Raw genomic sequence first — 17,172 nt, 5'->3', positions numbered from 1 at the left:
CTGTCTGTCAGCAGTATATATATATATATATAAACAGTATATATATATATATACTGCTGACAGGCAAGGGGCAGAGAAACCGTTTTCTGGGCAGGAGTAACACCAGGAGTAATGACTTAATCATGGTTAACAGCACAGAGCTTCTCCCCGTGAGTCAATAACAGCATCAGCCAGCAGAATGTTTATTTCCCCCGGAGCACTGCGAGAACAAATGAGACCCATTCACAGTAATGATCATCACATCAGCTCCGTCGTTTGGATCATCTGCACGTTTATTCATCAGAAAACACACACACACACACACACACACAAAGATACAGAAATCAGTGCGTCAGTCATCCAGGTTTCCAATCAGTCAGTGTATTGGCAACTTTGTTCAGAGGCACAGGAAGTGTGCTGAGGTTTTCACAGGGAGTGAACACTGTCCTGCAGGGGGCACTGTGAAGATATCTGGGGCCCCTGACAGTGGTGTGGGGTCCTGAATTCTGACTGTAATTAAAGATGGACGACACGACGGCTCCCCGAAAAAGTGAAGCCAGAACATCTTGATCGCCCACTGGTGGCTGGCTACAGAATAGGTCATAAACGCTGTCTCCTCCATGTAAGTGCACTGGACATGGACCAAACAAATAATTATGATTATCGTTTGTTCAAATGTAGATTTTTCCAGATAGTTTGGTGTTAATTCGTCGATCGATGCTTCAAAACCCAGACCAGACATCATGATTGACTCGACATTGGCGTGACCTCAACACCTTGGTCCCACTCCATGATCACTACTGCAAAATGTCGTCCAAAATGCTGCATCTGGGATATTTGAGCTACATTTTTATAAAACGGGACAAAGTGGAGACGCGCCGTCCATCTTTATTTACAATCTGTGGCCTGCACACAAGGATACAAGGGCTTTTACGTAAGGCAAGCATTCGCCATTCCATATATTCTGAAAAGAGTGACGCCATTCGAAACCAATGTAGCCGCCGTGCACATGATGATACATGCAGGCAAGAGAAGATCATTTCAGGATCTATGTTTGACATTTTGGGGACCAATTCTCATAAAGCTACAGAGCCACATGACGACATTAAAACCGTGTCCTCTAATAACTTTACAAGGTCCATCGTCTCTTCGTTATTTGTCAAACTCTGATCAGTTGTGTCTAATTTCCTTGCAGAGTATGTATATTATTATTTTTCATATTCGTTTGTGCTACATCTCACAGGTTACAGTGTCGTTTTCTCCTACTTGGCCTCACAGTGTCGCCCATCTCCCCCCGGTCTGATCTGATCAGTCCAGCGGTGCAGCACACGGAGAAACACACATTTACAAATATGATACACGTCCATTAACAGCTCCGACCCCTCACCTTGTAAACATTGGGATAAAACTCATCGAAGAGGCAAATGATAACAATGGTAGCAAAGCGTTCACTTGAAATAAACAATTATAATCTCTTTATAACAACAGTGTCTTTTTATATTCAGTGCAAACTCGTGATTCGGACCAATGCCCTTTTTGTGGATTCAGCGCAGACATTTCCAAACGACCCCTCACCTCACATCTTCATTCTCTCTCAGCAGTAGAAACATCGGAATTATATGTGAAAAATGTGTAATAATACATCTCTGTGATTTACAGCAAAGCACAAACTCATTAACTTGTGGTGCCGAGACATTATCAGAGTTCAAATTACAGCGTTAGTTAAAAACAGAGAAATCAATTATTATCTATATATTCTAGTTATAGACCATCACAGTCTCTAACGGGTAAAGACAAAATAATCCGAAGTGGTTTAAAGACGTCACCGGACCAAACAACAGCTAAACAGAGCGTTTATAAGCATTAATGTGATCTAGAGTGTTATTAATAAAAATCCTGATTGAAAATAAAACAACTGTGAACCAGGTACTGACCTTTTCATCTTATAAATACCTTTATTCACCACAGTGGTTTTTAATGCCTTAAAACATTTGTTAAACCATTATCATATATTATATATTCAGACGTTTAAGGTTTAATCACTGCAACAATATTGAATTAGTTGTGTAGACATTTTACGTTTTACCAGAGATTAGACATGTTTTACTCTATTACTATAAGATGTGTTTGCCATTATATTTCTGACTCTTTCATTTTCTTTCCATTAAAGCCTGTTGGGTTCAAGATTTTCTTGAGTCGAGTCAATAATCGTGTTTTATTATTATTATTAATGACATTAGATTGATAGTTTTTTAGTTGTTCCCCTTTGAAACTCTTTCAAACGATCCAGGAGGCTTTGGGTCAAAGGTTAAAAATCATGAATACTATAAAAAATGCAGTGTTGTGGGCTCTTCAGTGTTTTTACTGTTTTGACTGTGATGGAGGAGCACAGATCTTTTACGTGTTTCCCAAAATGAAACCAATCTAGAATCACTATGATCTTGTTGATGCCTCATGGTTTGGAGCAGTGGCCTCAAGGTAGAAAAGATAAATCTGAGGACTCTCAAGATGATTTAGAAAGAAAACAATATTCCTGCAACACCCAAAAAAAATCACATTTATGTTTTATGACTTTTCTCTTCTTTGAAATGAAAATACTAAGATACTGGGTGAATTTGAATGGCGCCTGGGGGCCCGGTGGCAGCTGCACAGCTTGTCCAGCCTTGTTAAAATGAATGTGAAAAATCAATCTTTGGTTGAGCTGCTCATAAATCAGGTCCAAACTAATCTGCAACGAGGGGTCTCCAGTTGATGATTTCCACTTTTTAATTGGGCAGCAATGGGAGCAGAAGCCCAAATGGTTTCCCGATGCTGTCTCCAGTATCTTAAAGAGTCTTTAAGCAAAGTCTGTAGGAGCCTGTTCATTTCTCCTCATCTCCTGTGAAGCGCATTATTTGATGCACTAGCTGAAGGTGTCTGCATTAAGAAGCCTGTCAGCACAATGAAGGCTGATGCTACCAGCACTTTCATATAAGACAAAGCGTGTTATTTCTCCGAGGAGGAGGAGGAGAGACCGCAGCTCCGTCTAATGGGAAGATCTCGTCGACTGGGCCTCGCCCACAGCTTTGGTTACAGCTCTGCTTTCTCCAGCTCCTCTTTGTTCTGCTCTGTGTGAACACGGTGGGCTAATGAAGCAGCCAATGGTTTTGTTTTCTTTGCTTTGTTTGCCTCTGCCTCTCTGACTCCCCATCCTCTTCTTTTTCCTCACATGTTTAAATCCCTGAACGCGGCAGTCCGCTGTCACAGTACGATTCTCCTGAGTGTCCTCGTGTGTGTGATCAGGTGTGTGTTTGTGCTCTGGAGACACATGTGAGATGTAAACAGCTGCCTCTCGCCTCAGTGAACTCAACCAACCGCACACAAACACTGGACGCTGCTTGTAACACATCTGGATATGCGACGCTATCAGGCCTGACTGATTGAATTAAGTGGGAGTGTGTGTGTGTGTACATGTACAAACGTGTGCACGCACTGCTGTAATGCTGGAAAAGTTGGAAAACCAAATTTAGTTTAATTTGTTTTATTTTCAGTCTCATTTCCTAACTCTCAAAAGGGGCTTTGGTTGATAAATCAAGCTTTATTATTATTATTATTTTGTAGCTACAGTAGATAATAATCAGATTATTAATACACTAGATAAATTTAGATTTGTTTGACCTTGTCACTGTTATCTTTGAATGCCGTTGAGTTAAAGGCACTTTACTCACGTTTACTCATTAAATGTTTGACTAAAAAATAAGATCTTCTCAGGATTGGTTAAATATTGCAGAACAAGCTGAGCAGGTCGTCGAGGGTAAAAGAAAACAAAAGCATTTGTCTGAAGACGCAGACGTGTTGCTCCTCTGCAGCCGTTTCACACTTCAGTAAAACCTCAGTAACGTCCCCTCTGGGAGTCGAGATTGATCAGGACGATTAACTTGATATGTCGTACAACCAGAAACACTCACCGGCTCTCTTCAAGCAGCACCGTTCATTTAAGTTGCAAACTAATTAGAAGTTTGGAGTTAAAGACAACAATGTAGTTTTCAAAGTGTTTGCAGGTTCATCACGATGCCAAAGACTCAACTTAGGTTTTTTTAGTGTCAGCTTCAGAAATAACTTCGACTCCAGCAGCTTTTCACTACAGACGAATGGTACCAGAGTTACGTTTTCAACAAAGGCCCCATCCAAGTGGTAATGCAGGCCTGCAGTAAAATACACACACACACACACACACACACACACACACACACACACACACACACACACACACACACACACAGCACACACGCACACACGCACACACACACACAGGGCAGACATTCAATCAGTGCACACTTTGTACAAGATTCCTGATAATTAATAAATAGATTATGAGTATTTACAATATACACCAGGCTAACATTAAACAAAGAATCTATTGTACTCACTTATTCTATATTTCAACTCATTAAATTTGAGGATATTTACATGAGATTTGTGTAACGAGAAGAAAGATGACAGAGAATATAGAAAATCCCAATCGACACTGTGGATTGGCTTCTACTGTATTTGCTGAATGGCTCGCCAAGGTTAATTCTTTAGCCTTATTCCCACTAAAGGCACATACGAAGCTAAGCAGGGCTCAGCCGTTAGCCTGAAACACACCAAAGGGCCGGTAAGTAAAAGGTTGGCGAAGGCGAACAGATTTGTGTAACACCGTTTCTTCCAGGTGATGTTCATTGTGCTTTTGTTTTAGTTTTAAATAGTACTTTGGATTTTATTGCCTGCATCAGGTTATAAAATGTTGGGTTTTCTCTTTCGTGACCTGCGGTCACTGAGTGGTCCCTGCTATAGAAACACCTGCAGGGCTCATTCATTCCCTTGTTCGCCGCTGCGCTCGTCTCCTTCTTTTTACTTTCAACAACAATTTCTCTGTTTTCCACAGTTTGCGTTCTCTCTCTCTTTCTCTCTGTCTGTCCTTGTCCTCTCCTCTCGCCCTGGGAGGTCCGTGTGCTCCACTCGTCGGCTCCCTGCAGCCACAACAAGCTCAAGATTTACTTGCAGTTCATTTGCATTTCCCCGTATCCTCTCAGAAAGCAACCCACTCAAGATCTTGGATGAAACTTGACCAGAAACAGTCTCACTAAAGGTTGTAGTCAGTGCCTTGATATATATTTTTACTTTTTTCAGTAGATAACAGCACGTTCACCAAAGAACACGACCTCAGGGTCGTAACAGGTGAAAGCTGCACTTTTCACCATTTTCCTGCAGCCTGGTTTGTTTCTAAAGGCTGATATTAAAAATTTCCAAAGCCAATTATAGCTTCGTGTGTTTGAGCATTAGGTCAAGTGTCTGATCCATAAATCAAATGAACTACAACAAGCTCTTGAGGCTATTTGGGCTGGTCCCTTCACTAAGTATTACCCCTTAAACACAGGTCAGTGTTTGCCACCTGCACCCGTTCTGTCCCTTCTCTTACCCCCCTCTCATCGCGTGTCCCTTAGCTGTAGCCGAGGTTCTCCATCTCGTGGCGGTATCTTAACTCTGACACTTTAGCCTTGTGCTGCTTGCTCTCCAGATGCTGCCTGAAGTCCGTCTCCTGCTCGGCACCACAGTTGCACATGGAGCAGTAGAACTGTCCGCTGGGAGTCACACACATGGCCAAGTCCCTGGGGATGCGCTGCCTCGGCCTGGGGTTGTAGTACGGCCCTGCAGGGACAAAGAGAGGAGATGGTTGGCTGAATTCTCTTTCCTGACAGCTGGAAGGAAACTTTAAAATAGGTTTAAGAGTATATGAGGTGAAGGGCTACAACGGATAAATGCTTGTTTGGTCTGGCCTGTGGTCCCAAACTCAGAAATGTTCAATTTACAAAAATACACGAGAGACAAAAGCAGAAAATCCTTAATTCATGGTCGGCCGAGAATGAATCCCACTGACGTTGGCTTGTTTTTGATTTAGGTCATCTGTGGTCCCTCCAACCAATCACGTGTCTGTCTCAGCTGTCAATCACGATGATTTTATATCGTCAAATAACTAATTAAAACAAACCTTTTAAGAGACATGAACACAGTGTGATACAAACTCAATATAATGACAGAAATCATCTCATTTGACATGTACTTTTTAGTTTGGTCCATGTCCCATCCACTAACATGGAGGAGGTCGTGTTTTTTTATACTGCAAATTATCACCTAACTTGATTGATCGAATATGTATTTTGACATTAGCATGAAGGCTGGAGACAAACACAAAGCTACACTTCACGTCTGATGTTGAAAATAGATCAGTATCACACACAAAGTCGTCTGAGATTACAACACATTGAAAAATTGTAATGTGTGTGTGTGTGTGTGTGTGTGTGTGTGTGTGTGTGTGTGTGTGTGTGTGTGTGTGTGTGTGTGTGTGTGTGTGTGTGTGTGTGTGTGTGTGTGTGTGTGTGCGTGTGTGTGTCCTCACACGGCAGAGAAACTAGAAGGTGATGAGGAGAAAGATAAAAAAAGACAGTGAGGAGTGAACTGCAGGAGCAAGTGCAACTATTCTGGGGTTTGTCCATCAAGAAAACTGATTAAATCTGCACAACGTTGTGAGGAGAGGGAATGAGAGAGAGGGAGTGAGAGAGGAAAAGAGTGAATGAGAGAGAGGGAGTGAGAGAGGAAGAGAGTGAATGAGAGAGAGGGAGTGAGAGAGGAAGAGAGTGAATGAGAGAGGGAGTGAGAGAGGAAGAGAGGAATGAGAGAGAGGGAGTGAGAGAGGAAGAAGGTAAGAGAGTAGAGGAAGAGAGGAATGAGAGAGGAGTGAGAGAGGATGAGAGGAATAAGAGAGAGGGAGTGAGAGAAAGAGTGAATGAGAGAGAGAGAGAGGAAGAGAGGGAATAAGAGAGAGGGAGTGATAGAGGAAGAGAGTGAATGAGAGAGAGGGAGTGAGAGAGGAAGAGAGTGAATGAGAGAGAGGGAGTGAGAGAGGAAGAGAGGGAATGAGAGAGAGGGAGTGATAGAGGAAGAGAGTGAATGAGAGAGAGGGAGTGAGAGAGGAAGAGAGTGAATAAGAGAGAGGGAGTGAGAGAGGATGAGAGGGAATAAGAGAGAGGGTGAGAGAGGAAGAGAGGGAATGAGAGAGAGGGAGTGAGAGAGGAAGAGAGTGAATGAGAGAGAGGGAGTGAGAGAGGAAGAGAGTGAATGAGAGAGAGGGAGTGAGAGAGGAAGAGAGTGAATGAGAGAGAGGGAGTGAGAGAGGAAGAGAGTGAATGAGAGAGAGGGAGTGAGAGAGGAAGAGAGTGAATGAGAGAGAGGGAGTGAGAGAGGAAGAGAGTGAATGAGAGAGAGGGAGTGAGAGAGGAAGAGAGTGAATGAGAGAGAGGGAGTGAGAGAGGAAGAGAGTGAATGAGAGAGAGGGAGTGAGAGAGGAAGAGAGTGAATGAGAGAGAGGGAGTGAGAGAGGAAGAGAGTGAATGAGAGAGAGGGAGTGAGAGAAGAAGAGTGAATGAGAGAGAGGGAGTGAGAGAGGAAGAGAGTGAATGAGAGAGAGGGAGTGAGAGAGGAAGAGAGTGAATGAGAGAGAGGGAGTGAGAGAGGAAAAGAGTGAATGAGAGAGAGGGAGTGAGAGAGGAAGAGAGTGAATGAGAGAGAGGGAGTGAGAGAGGAAGAGAATTGGCTCTACAGTGTGATTTATGCTGTTTCATGCTAACATGTGGTGTCTTTGCCTGTAGAAAGAGTGAAAGACAGAGAGAGAGAGAAGTGGTTGTTTGACGTCAGAGTCTGACATTACCTCGTGTGTATCTGTTTACACACACACACACACACACACACACACACACACACACACACACACACACACACACACACACACACAGCACACACACACACACACGGTCAGGCTAATGGAAGCTTTCAGATACAAATGTTGTATTTCTGCCTGTAGGTCAGATGAGACACTGGTGAAATGTTAAGTGATGCAGTTGTGTGGTGATTATTGAGTATGAAGTTATTATTATTATTATTAGTATGTATTATTAGTATATTGTTGTTATTATTTATGATTAGTATGGTAGTATTAGTAGTAATTGTAGTAGTATTATTGTAACCTCCACCAAGGAAGTTATGTTTTCACCCCATTCCATTTGTTTACTGGACGGATGAGCATGAAACTTGGTGGAAGGATGTGGAATAGTTCAGTGAAGAAGCCGTCACATCGGAGCAGATCCAGGAATTATTTTTACTTTGCAACACAGGATGTTTTTTTTTACATTTTCACTTATTTTTCAGGGATTCATTTATGATTCTTAATGAAAAAAGCATGTTTAGGGGATTGATTACTATAAGTGTGTGAAAGTTGGTGCAGCTTGATTAAACACCATGAGGGGACTGTTGGGCCTTAGTGGAACCATTTCACTTATTACTATTGTGCAATTACTGGGAGAGAGAGAGAGAGAGAGAGCGCTGAAACAAGCCAATAAAGTGACGCTGACTTTTCATAATACCACTAAATATGTTTATTTTCAGCGCAGAGGTTCCTAATGTTATCGTCTTGTCCTAAAAATAACACAAATTATTTTCGGTGTCGTTCTAACTAAGCTGCAGAAGCTTATTTCACTGACGTCTCCCGTCATCAGTATATGGGAGAAGAACTGCTTCTGGTTTTCTTCCCTCTCTCTCTCTCTCTGCCCCAGGGGTGTTCATTACAGCTCGGCTTCTGGAGTCGAGGATGAGACGCTGGACAGCCAAACGCCCCGGACAGAATATATAGTGCATATGTGCAGAGAATTTTATGGATTATATCACATTTTATGCTGGGGGAAAAAATCCAGTCTGAAGTGCTAGAGGCCAAATGGTTGTGCAGTTGCTCACCATGCTGCACAGTGTTAGTGCCGACTGGTGGATTCATGTAGAAGCCAGCGAGGCGTGATGTACACCCTGCAGACATGGTGCATATACACCATACACCAATCAAGCAATGCTAATGTTTTATCGTATCATAGATTCCACAATGATTAATTAATTCATACCATATGATGTATGTGATGAATTTTCTTGGTTGCAAAAGTGACTTAACTCTATGACGTCATCTTCTGACTTCACGGTGATGCCATGATGATGTTAATCCCACCATATGTTTATGAAATTGTTTTTTTTGCCCCATATTATATAATATACAGTATATACCTCAGTGATTTTTCATTTTCTTGATATGTTACCTGGCATGGCGGCCGGTAGCTGTGGGCTGCGGCGGTTTTTCACCAGTTTGTATTCGCTGCCATCTTTCCTGTTTCTTCTTGCGGCCGCCTCATTGCTGCCTTCCCTGTAACAGAGTGAAAATCACTGATTAAGTTTCCTGAGTAACATACAGTATATCTGCACAAAGTAGAATGAGGATGGGCGTATATATCTTTGCCCAAACCTACATGTTATTGGAATTCTGCTGGGCCTCTGCGAGCCTTAGTTTCTTGGCGTGGTTCTTGCCCTGGTAGTGAGCCTGTGCAACCGCCGGTGAGCTGAAAGAGGCGTCACACAGCTTACAGTAGTCGTTCTCTGTGGCCAAGATGACCCGAGTCGCCCCCTTGTACAGCGCCTGAGGACACGGGACAAAGCAGTGCATACTGAGAGAAGGGAAGGGAGGTGGGAGGACTGCAAGGAATTCCTTAGATTTTCAATCTAGTACAAACGCACTAAAGTCCAAAGACATATTCAATTTCAGTGACGAGCAAAAAGCACAGGCCTAGAAAAAATTCCCTGTTTTGTACATTTTACTAAACTTATTATTGGTTTCTATGTTTGCTTTCTTTATTCAAAGTCAACACCAGGGACAGAAACACAAGCACAGTGGTCGAACTTCAACAACACGATGAAAGTCTAAGAATTTATACCTTTACTGTAAAATGCATAATATACAATAGTTTCATTTAAGTATATCTCCTAATGCTAATTCGACATCCACCTCCTTTATTATTTAATTACAAAAGTTCTTGCATTTAAATGGACGTCAGATTTAACTTCTGGTGGCACCAACCAGACAAAATGAGTCAGAGAAAGTTTGTATTTTCTTTTCAAAGTGCGTTTAGACTGAGAACAGACAGTAAATTCCTCAGTGGTAAGAAGATAAGGAAATGAAGCAGAGTGACTCAGCAGTTCCTGACCAACTCCTCAGAGGGAAACGACCTCCATCAGCACATCAGTCACTTCGGCAGCAGCTCGCCCACCTCCCAAACTAAAAGTGTAACGTTGTGTTGCTGAGTCTGACCTGTCGGCCTGTGTCACTGTCTGTGGATCCTGAGTTGAGGGCTGTCTGGCCCGCTGCATCAAGGACTTCTGGGATCCTAATCGCTGGTGGCTGTTGACTGCCAGCGTAGAAATTCCTCAACTTTTTACTGTGGTTCTTCCCCTGGACAGACAGATAAAGGGATATAATTATATGTGTACGAATGTGCTACATCTGCTGCATGTGTAAATGTGTATTTCCACTGACCTGGTAGTGAGCCTGTGCCTGCTGGGCGGAGTTCAGTGTAACATTGCAGAGTTTACAGTACAGCGGTTTGCACAGTTCCTCCAGCCCCATGTCCTCCTGCTCCTCCATCCCCAGCGGAGAGCCCTCGTCCTGGGGCTGCTCACCGGCTGGGGCTGCCTGACCAGGGAGATGACAGGGGATGAGGCCGGATGGGATGAGGGTTGGACCTGGGGGCCGTGGGGGCAGCTGTGAGGGATCTGGGCCCGGAGCAGGAGGGGACAACAGAGGGCTGGGAGGGAGGGAGAATCTGCCAGCTCCGGGTGCCACTACAGGTGGTGGCACCAGCGCCTGTGCATGGTTCAAAGGTGGAGGCCCTAATGGCTGTGTGAGGTCCATGGTTGGAGGCACTATCGCTTGTGTGTGATCTACATGTGGGGGCCCCATGGTGTGTGGCAAGGGTGGAGGTCCCAAAGGCTGAGCTGGCACCATTGGAGGGGGGCCTAAGCTGTGTGGTGGGGTAAGGTGGGGAGGCCTTAATGGGTGAGTAGCACTTATGGGAGGGGGCCCTAGAGTCTGGGAGAGAGCCATAGTTGGGGGTCCAATTGCCTGAGCCGGGGCCATGGGTGGTGGGCCGAGTGGCTGCGTAGGTGCCATTGGTGGAGGCCCCAGCTGGTGCAGGGCGTCCATGTGGTGGAAAGGCTGCTGGGGGTGGCTGAAGAGACTCAGGGGAGGCTTCAACATGTTCTCAGGCCCTGTGGACGCAGCAGAAAATACACAAGTTCGGACTAAGCTGGTGGAGTCGTTACGAAGCAAGAAAATTTGAAATTTAAGACAATTTAATTGAGATCTGTAAATATGTTTTCTACTAATCAGAAGTAGGATGTATCCTCCAGCTCTTCATTGGCAAAGGAAAGTGTTGCAACATTATTGTATGCATTGCACTGGGTCAGACTGTTGATAACGCTTCAGCTACTGCAGATTGACGTGAATACTGCGATCATAACCACGAAAAATCCAATAACAAATGCACAGTGACACTAAGGGACACTTGGAGCCCTGAGGCCCGGACAAATATAAAGAGATGGGCGAATGGAAACACATTCTCGGACAGAGGAGCTTCAGTGGGCATCAGAAAGATTAGGCTGATCCTGCAGCGCCAGCAGGCATGAACGCAGGACGTTACGTCCACTTGCATGTGCACACACACAGACACACACACAGAGAGAGTTAGAATAAAATCCTCGAGCCTCTCTCATCATAAGAGATCAGATGGAGATGAAGAGATGAAGTGTGACGCTCGAATAGGTTTATACAGTGTGTGTGTGTTTATGTTTGTGCATGCATATACACAAATGGTTGTGTTCCTCTGCACCACTCTGATGCTCCTCTTTATGTATGTGTGCGTGTACGTGCACGAGTAATAGGCCAACAGCTGTGTCAAACCTCACTGTGCTGCAAGCTTTCATCTGGAATCCAATCGGACGCCCAACGGCAGTGATTCACGGACCCAAAATAACACCCGGGGGTGTTTGTGTTTCCGACTGCTGCTAGTTGTCCGTGTGTCTGTCGAGTGGCTGGCTGTCCGTCACCTGGCCTGACTGACCTCAGTGTAAAGGTATGCTGGACAAGGCTCTGACCTTATAGTAATGTCAGCAGCAAAATTAGACTGTCAGCAGAGCAGGATCTGTTGTTTATATAGTAGTTAAGGAATAAATTCACTGTTTTCATTAAGATTCACTGCTTAAGGACATTGTGTGCTGTTTTAACATAATGGAAGCTTTTTACATTTGCTCTTCTTGGGAGCTGCTTTTAAGGACATTTTCTCTGGCATCCTCTGAGCGGAGCAACAGTTATTTACTTGTGATAAACCGAGGGGCTGGGTGAGCATTAAGGGGACAAAGAGAAGCAGCTCTGACAGATACTCAAGCTTCATCAAAAAGAAAATCCACAAGAAGACAGCACACCTCTCATGTGGAAGTTGATCTGTGACAGAAACACCACAACAACGACGGCTTCAGCACCGAAGTAAGGAACGGATTATGATTAAAATAAAGGGGTCGAAAGGTTCTAACAAAAATATATTTTCAGTATATCTCTGCTCTTTTTGCTGTTGGTGTTGGATGAGACCAATAAGTAGCTCAGCATTAGTGTCATAAAGAAGCAGGTCCACCAATCCAGCTCCACCCACTGCACATCGGTGGCAGCAGCCTCATGAGGAACCTTTGACCTCAATAGAAACGGCCTGCGCAGCATTTCACTGCAGCAGAGCCGAGCCTGTTTGATTGATATGATTCATTAAGTCGTTTCCGGGAACACGCTGTGCATGGTGGCTGTAGATAAAGATGGATGACATGTGTCCACTTCCTCCCACTATCCAGAAACCAAGCCTCTACCATCTTGATGACCACATTTGGAGCCAGAGTCAGCGCAGCAGCGATGGAGGATGGAGCAGTTGACCATTCGCTGTCAAATCGTGACGTTTCTCTCCATTTTTACAACAAATAACTCTTTAAAACCAAACTTACCAGAAAAATGCACACTACAGAAACCACGTGTGAGAAAAATGTATTGGACGTTCAATCTGGCCCATATCCCATCTGCTAACATGGAGGAGGCGGGGTTTAGGACCTATGTAGCATGCCAGCCATCAGGGGGCGATTGAAACGCTTTGGCTTTCCTTAAGGGAGCTGTCATGTCGTCGATCTAGTGTATTTGTATCACACATTATAGATACGACTGTATTACTACATACTGCATGTACATTACGTTAAAATAAGCTGTTTATTTACTTGATAACATTACCTTATGTGATATTTTCATAGCTACAATGTGAACTTGAACTGAATGTACAGAACACCCTCTCCTCAGAGACCCAGATCCAAAGGGTCCAGTCCACAGAGATGCATCACACATGTCTGTTCACAGCAGTGGACCTTGCTGCAAAGTCAAAAACGAAAAAGACGCTGCTGTTCTGCACTTGGAGGTTTTGGAGCTGACACAGTCAACTTTGCAAGTCAAAATCTGGCTTGTGTCATGTCGCCCTGAGGTACAAGGTGGCGAGTTATCCCGACACAGTAGTGTTGTCGAGAGATAGTGTTCTCAAAAGTCTTACATGAATCCGCCAGAGTTGGGAAAATAACTTTAAAGCAGGAGTTATTCATAAAGTCATCAGATTTATTTTCCCTTTTCTGCTTGGCTCAAACCTTCTCGGTTTACTGTATTAAGGCTGAGCCACAAAACAGCTTCTGTCCCGGGGCCTGATAATCTCATGGCCTCCATCAAGAATCTCTAAATAGGCCAAGTGTTCATTTTCTCTAGAGTTCCTCTCGCCGTACTCTGTTGTATCACATCAATTATAGAGCAATGAGAAGCACATGCCTCCTATTCCATCTGCTTCACTGGACAGTGGACGAGCGCAGGAAGCAGCAGAGGAACAAATATATCTGTCTTGTACTTAGCAATTGACGTATCTGGACCATTAGAGTGGAGCCTATAGCTTCTACTATTATCGCAGCAGCTCAAATCTCTCCTCGTATGGAGCAGTGGGATCAACTTTAATAATTAACATAAAGTGAGTGGTGTTTTCCTTCAAACACACGTGGGCTCTGCATTAGGCTGCTATTACTATTATTGATTAGTAAACAACTCAGTAGACATCTCACTTTTGAAAAGCTATGTCCTGGTGGCAAATAGACATGTGTATATTTAGAGCTGCAGTTGTTGTTATGTTTCATCCAAAGTTTATTTCCTTTAATAACGGATTAGGTCTTAAAAACCACTGACAAAAGCCAATCGTGACTTCAAAAGAGTTAAAGATATTGTCTTCAGATAATTGATGTTGCACGCAAAGGTATTTAATCACGATTGAGAAGTTTAATTCAACAAATATTTTGTGTTTTAGAAATGCGTTTGCACTTTGCTCATCATTTTTGATACTGGAATAATTGTTTCTCGAAGATTGGAATGACGGGGTTTGGTATCTTCTTTTCTTTTTTGGTGGGGGGTGGTGTTAGGACCCTTTCATCAGGTTCACTTTGCCTGGGGGCCCCCAAAGTTCCTTGATATCCTCCCATGTTAATACATAATTGTGTCCTGTCTAGGATGTACCCACCTCTTGCAACCTTATAGAAATGACAGCATACATTGAACACTGATAGATGCATGTGAATTAAAGTGTAAATCTAAATAAAACATGTGCATTGAATTTCCAAGTACTTCACAACGATGGAAGCTGGAATATGAGTAAAGATGATGAAGATTAACCAACAGGATTACTACCAGGTGCACTGATCAACCTCATACTACTAATCTGAATGCTTTGGCTTCATATCCATGGCACGTATCGACCTAAGATCTCTAATAAACCACCAGGAAATCCAGTTTTATCATCCGTGCAATGGAGACAACGCTCTTTGTGTAATTCCCACATGTCACCATCAGCTGTGCGGTGCACGGGGTGGATGGAAGGGAGCAGCAATGACTCAGTTTCTATTTCTTCACCTGTTATGACCGGAGGGACGCAGCTTGACAGATAGAGAGAGTGAACACTGAGGCTGCTTCATGTTACAAGTCAAGACTCAGACCTGAGCTGCTTTTCCACTGCACAGTGCAAGACACCATGCGAGTATCTCGACCCCCCTGATTTTTTTGTTTTTTTTGCACGGCAGCATCCATGCACCACAAAGCTGCGCAGGATGGAAGCTGGTGCACCACCCCCCCTACACCTCAATGTGGATGCCAGCAAACATCCACAGCTTCCACATCCACGTTCATCTCTGATTCCCCCTGGTTTCTGGGGTTTCTGCATCCCTGCACACTAGAAGCCCAAACCCCGCTGATGGTGGAGACCCCTTGTCTCTCCTCTTCTTACCTGGGAGCCGGGGCAGATAATGGCTGCAGTGGCCGTAGCTGACGGTGGGCGGTGAGGTGTAATTCCTGCAGTATTCTGCGCTGTGGTAGTACGCTGCATCCCCGCTCTTCAGCTGCATCATCGCACTCACATCCCTCCGACAACTTCTGCTCCTCCAGAGCAGGAGGATGACAGCGGCTCGGACACTGCGCCTCTCACCGGAGGGGTGTTCCCCACAGGCAGGAGGAGCACAGACACATCGAGTCACCGTCAAATAAAGACAGTGACTCATTACAAAATATGCATTCGTGGTTTTATATCTACATATTTCCACATGGTAACTTTTCCCCCTCCGGGGTGAAGCCCCTGCGGAGGCTCCCTGCTCCAGTGCGCCCCTTCTTCTTGGTACAGTCCACTTCCGATGCCACCGCTGCTGATTTGCATGGGTGGTAAATCATGACACATTGAATAAATATGTTGCACCTCAGTGTTGCACTCCCATCATTACTACTGCCTGTTTACGAGCCTCAAAGCTGCAGGGTGAACCACCGGTGAGGCTTTGTACTGGAAGAGTTCACGTGATCTGAAGACAGGATTAAAGATGGGGAATCAAACAACCTGAGATATAAAGTATGTAAGTGCAAGAAAGGTTGTGATAAGGTTTTGGGAGTATAGGCTACTACAGGGGCGTTGCAACAGGGTGGGGCAACAGGGCAACAGGGTGAGCAAAGGATGCAATCAGCCATTCTCAGGGGGCCCCAAGCTGAGGGGGCCCCCTGAGAATGGCTGATTGCCCCTCTGAGTCAAAGCTATGCCATAGTTACGTACGTAGCCTACGCACAGGGCCGAGCATTCGTAGCTGTGCATAGGTGTGTGTGAGTCGCGCTGCAATCACACCACCGAAATGCAAGTGGCGGTGGATTGTCTATCCTGGTGTTGAGTGTCTTCCAGTTTCTCGTCCGCTTATTTACAGATTCACTAACCCTAACTCTATTTCACTTCACTGACTCTATTCATATACAAATTAACCCTAACCACTATGCCGATGGAGGGATTGGGTGAAGAGTGCACAAAGCACGTTTGGAGTCTCAGGGGTAAACAGCACTGCAGCCAAATCCAATACAACTGAAGTAAATGGTGACCACTCCTTCAAACGTAAGCATGGAGGCGTGAGCTTGTGCGATGTCTGTGTGCGTGAACGCCGCTCAAGGCACGAGGATATCAGACGACATTTAGGTCTTTTTCTGTTGTTTTTTCTGTTTGAAGAATCGATCCCCAGTTACTTCAATTTCACTGGATTCTGCTGCACCACTGTTTACCCCTGAGACTCCAAAAGTGTTTTGTGGACTCAAACACTTCACCCACCCCTCCATCGGCACAGTGGGGAGTAGATATTGAGTGAATTTTAATTTTTTTCGGTGAACTATCCCTTTAAGGTTAGGGTAAGGGACCAGGGAATGCATTGTGCCAACGAGTGTCCTCACAACTATGGAGAGACAAGTGTGTGTGTTAATGTTTGTCACCTCTGTGGAGACCTCAGGGCTTTATAAACACTGATGGGATCATTAGGGCAGAACTTAATTTCTCAGGTCCTGGTTGAGGTTAGGTTAAGGTTAGGGTTAGTTATGAATTGATTATGGTTAAGGTTAGGGGTTAGGTTTTGGTTACTGTCCACAATGAATGGAAGTCAATGCAAAATCCTAGGGTTAGTGTGTGTGTGTGTGTGTGCGTGTGTGTGTGTGTGTGTGTGTGTGTGTGTGTGTGTGTGTGTGTGTGTCTATCTATAGTTCTGAGGGCCAATTTTGGTTCAATACCATCATTGTGAGGACATTTTGGCTGATCCTCACAAATTCAAAGGGCTGTTTGAGGGTTAGAATCAGGTTTAGGTGAAGGTTAAGGTTAGTAATGAATTGGTTATGGTTAAGGTTAGGGGTTAGGTTTCGGT

General features: G+C 44.3%; 1 protein-coding gene across 1 annotated transcript; it reads right to left on the bottom strand.

Moving 5' to 3' along the window:
• Nucleotides 1–251: 251 nt before the first annotated feature.
• zmat3 (zinc finger, matrin-type 3) lies at nt 252–15,478 on the bottom strand. Its single transcript, XM_035177637.2, has 6 exons — nt 15,249–15,478; nt 10,400–11,130; nt 10,175–10,315; nt 9,339–9,505; nt 9,132–9,235; nt 252–5,649 (listed from the first exon to the last, which is right to left on the bottom strand). Exons 1-6 carry the CDS (start codon nt 15,367–15,369, stop codon nt 5,441–5,443), a joined length of 1,473 nt encoding a protein of 490 aa, XP_035033528.1. The 5' UTR covers nt 15,370–15,478; the 3' UTR covers nt 252–5,440.
• Between the last annotated feature and the right edge of the window lie 1,694 nt (nt 15,479–17,172).

This window comes from Hippoglossus stenolepis, chromosome 14 (genome assembly GCF_022539355.2).
Source record: "Hippoglossus stenolepis isolate QCI-W04-F060 chromosome 14, HSTE1.2, whole genome shotgun sequence".
In the NCBI taxonomy this organism is placed as follows: domain Eukaryota; kingdom Metazoa; phylum Chordata; class Actinopteri; order Pleuronectiformes; family Pleuronectidae; genus Hippoglossus; species Hippoglossus stenolepis.
The sequence above is the reverse complement of the archived record's forward strand: the minus strand, read 5'-3'. Positions and strand labels throughout refer to the sequence as shown.

Coding starts and splice junctions, on each gene's coding strand:
- zmat3 (XM_035177637.2), bottom strand. CDS start 15,369: ATGATGCAGCTGAAGAGCGGGGATGCAGCGTACTACCACAGCGCAGAA. Junction 9,506..10,174: donor ACAGTGACACAGGCCGACAG/GTCAGACTCAGC, acceptor CCGTGTCCTCAG/GCGCTGTACAAGGGGGCGAC. Junction 9,236..9,338: donor CAGCAGAATTCCAATAACAT/GTAGGTTTGGGC, acceptor ACTCTGTTACAG/GGAAGGCAGCAATGAGGCGG.